Source organism: Penaeus japonicus, unplaced genomic scaffold (assembly GCF_977035675.1).
Source record: "Penaeus japonicus unplaced genomic scaffold, GWHDUDI00000001_assembly GWHDUDI00000023, whole genome shotgun sequence".
NCBI lineage: Eukaryota > Metazoa > Arthropoda > Malacostraca > Decapoda > Penaeidae > Penaeus > Penaeus japonicus.
In genome coordinates this window covers 21,207,797-21,210,296 of record NW_028234425.1, presented here as the reverse complement: position 1 = coordinate 21,210,296, position 2,500 = coordinate 21,207,797, and the positions used below count along the sequence as shown (strand labels likewise).

At 51.0% G+C, this 2,500-nt stretch overlaps 1 protein-coding gene across 8 annotated transcripts in view; it reads left to right on the top strand.

Annotated features, from left to right (window-relative positions):
• Window positions 1-2,500, top strand: part of fray (oxidative stress responsive kinase frayed) — a 79,864-nt gene that overhangs the window by 9,099 nt on the left and 68,265 nt on the right. For 2 of the 8 annotated variants that reach the window (XM_086550216.1, XM_086550214.1), the window contains exon 1: window positions 782-2,016. The exons of 2 other annotated variants lie outside the window; for them this stretch is intronic. Coding sequence is in view for 4 of the 6 variants with exons in the window: in XM_043008818.2 (XP_042864752.1) it covers window positions 1,084-1,229 (146 nt within the window). In the remaining 2 variants the exon portion in view is untranslated. Of the gene's footprint in view, window positions 1-781; window positions 2,017-2,500 lie in introns of those variants that run through there. 4 more of the 8 variants (XM_043008818.2, XM_043008820.2, XM_043008828.2 and 1 more) reach the window with 4 other exon arrangements.

Below are 2,500 nucleotides of genomic sequence, written 5' to 3'. Positions count from 1 at the left end.
GAGGATGGGGCAGGTAGAGGGCGGCCAGCGAGGTGGCAGAGGCGCTTTAACTAGTTCGCAGCGATGGGCGTGAGGCGGTGTCGGCGGCGATGGGGTCCTGAGCGATGAAATTTTGCGTTAAGGGAAAAGGGAGAAGCTAGAACGATGTCATCAAAGTGGGCGGCGAAGGAACGGGTGATATTCCTGAGGAGAAACCAGTAGTGCGTGCTGGGTACGGGAAGCGAAAGTCATAGTATGCAGCCACCGCGAGGGGCTAGAACGACGAGTTGAAGTCGCCGGAGGGCGCCTGTAGGAGGTGTTGGGTGTAATCTGCGTCCTCTGCGAGGGGAGGCAGGGCGTAAAGAGTGGAGCAGCAGCGTCAGTCATGTTACCCATCTTTAAGTGCGACGTACGAAGCTCGTGAAAATAAACGGTCCAAGGGGCAACAGGGAGTCAAGAGTGAAGACCGCTCCTGAATAGTAAAGCACAGGCCATAAACTGCCTAGGAACGAGAAGAACGTCCGGATGAATGAACAGGACGTGTCTGCGGCGGCATGTAGGGTGAAGGATGGAGTGGGAGGAGGCTCGAGGTTGCAGCGGTCGCGCTGGTTGAGAGGCGAGTGCAGCAGTTGCTGGAATTGTATTGCGGCGTGAGTGAATGAGTGTGCGTGCGTCGGCGAGCGGCACAGCGATAGGACCTCCCCAAGAGCGGGTCTCGGTGCCTCCGCCTCCTCCTCCTCCTAAGCGCGTCACCAGATCCCTCCTTCCCTGCCCAGCTAGCGGTCGGGCGTTCCGTCTCCGAGACATTGGCTCGGGCCTCGCGCGCGATGTGCAGTGTGGTGCCGAGTGCGGTGTTGCAGTGAGGCTGATCGTGGCCGCGTGTGTGATCTAACCCTTTGTGTGTGTCCCAAGGAAATTGTTTACGAGTAGTGTAGAATCCAGACGCACTGTGCTGAGGTCACCTTGCCTGGATGTGGACGGCATGAATGACCTGTCCGTCGTTATTGGTCTCCCCTCCTATCTCTGTCTCGGTGCTCTGACCGAGGCGAGGAACTTGTGACATACACCTTCACCCGAGGAGTATTCGTGCCTTTCGCCCCGGGGATGGATATCAAGATAGGAAAGAACACACACAACGCGGGAGAGAAATACAAGAAAAACATTCTTCTTCCCTCTGGTTCCGAGATGAGTTACTTATTCGAGACGCTTCGAAAGCCAAAGAAGACGAACTACCACTTTATCAAGGACTTGTAAGTACTCCAGCTCGGCACTTCCTTTTACCTTATCACTTCACAGAGGATAATAGTGTTCGCGGAAAATGTTCTCTCTCTATACTGCGATTTCACCTGGCCTGCCGCCTGTGTTTTGTGTCAAACGCATGGAGTGTCAAGTCACCAGGCATGTCTGAAAGCATAGCAGAAAGGACGACACAGAAACATCATTCTTTCCTACTTTGCTCTGCGAGTCGACATAGCGCCCAAGGTTATGGAAATTACCTTCCATTGAAACAGCGGCAGTTTTCACCAGCGTCAGAAGGATACGGAGGCAACCGATTTGGAATCCGATCTGTGGTTTCATGAATTCGTGTAAACAATATTAAGTATCCATGATTTACTGATGGTGAGGTTAGAGACACTCTTACCGAATTTATTCCAGTTGTTTTCGGCGAACGTACTCCGCCTTTGTTCCTCCGTAGAGCCTGGAAAACCCGTCACTTGCTTGAGTTGCCTGCGGAAAATTCCGTTAAGGACGAGTGTATTAGTGCAGGTGCAACTCCGCTCGATGCTAGCGCGGATGTGCTAAAAAGTAGCGAGAGGTGGCCAGTTGGTAGCGAGAATGTGATGCCTAATATTTGTATACGTCGTAAAGATTAGGCAGTTGTGTCTTCACTTTGTTGGAAATATGTTCGCCGACATGATGTTGGCTCATAGTATTAGTCTTCCCACGTGTGTTAACTGAATAACGAAATTACTGAGGGCTGTGTACAGAAAATAGCAGTGAGGACACACTCTGTTCAGAAACCCTGGAAGAAATAAGGTCAGTAGAGATGAAATTGTGCAGAATGTCAGTCGAATGGCTAAAGGGGCCGCTGTGAAGAGGGACGTTCGGTCAGTGAATAAGGATTATCGGCGTCTGATTGGTTTGCGCCGTGTTTTTTCATGTTCAGGTTCCATCAAGGAGTTTGTCTTCAAGTTTCATTTCATGTTTTCATCCTGGTTCAGGTCCCTCCTAACCCAAGGTAATTTCAGACACGTTCTAGTTCATAATTGGCTGCTGCTGCTGTTGCTGTTTCTAGAAAGGTTTAAGAGCTCTGTTTATGGGGGCAGAGGGATCTTGCGCCTCATGACCCACAAAAATTTGACTTGGAGGGATCATGCCCTCTCCTCCCGCTATTCAAAACAGAAAGGGAAGCAAGACCGTATTTATAGTTGAAGTATAGCATACCCCCCCCCCCCCTTCGCCGCCACTGCCTCCTGCTTTTCCTTCTTCCCCTTTTCTCTCTCTTCACTTGTTTTTCTCT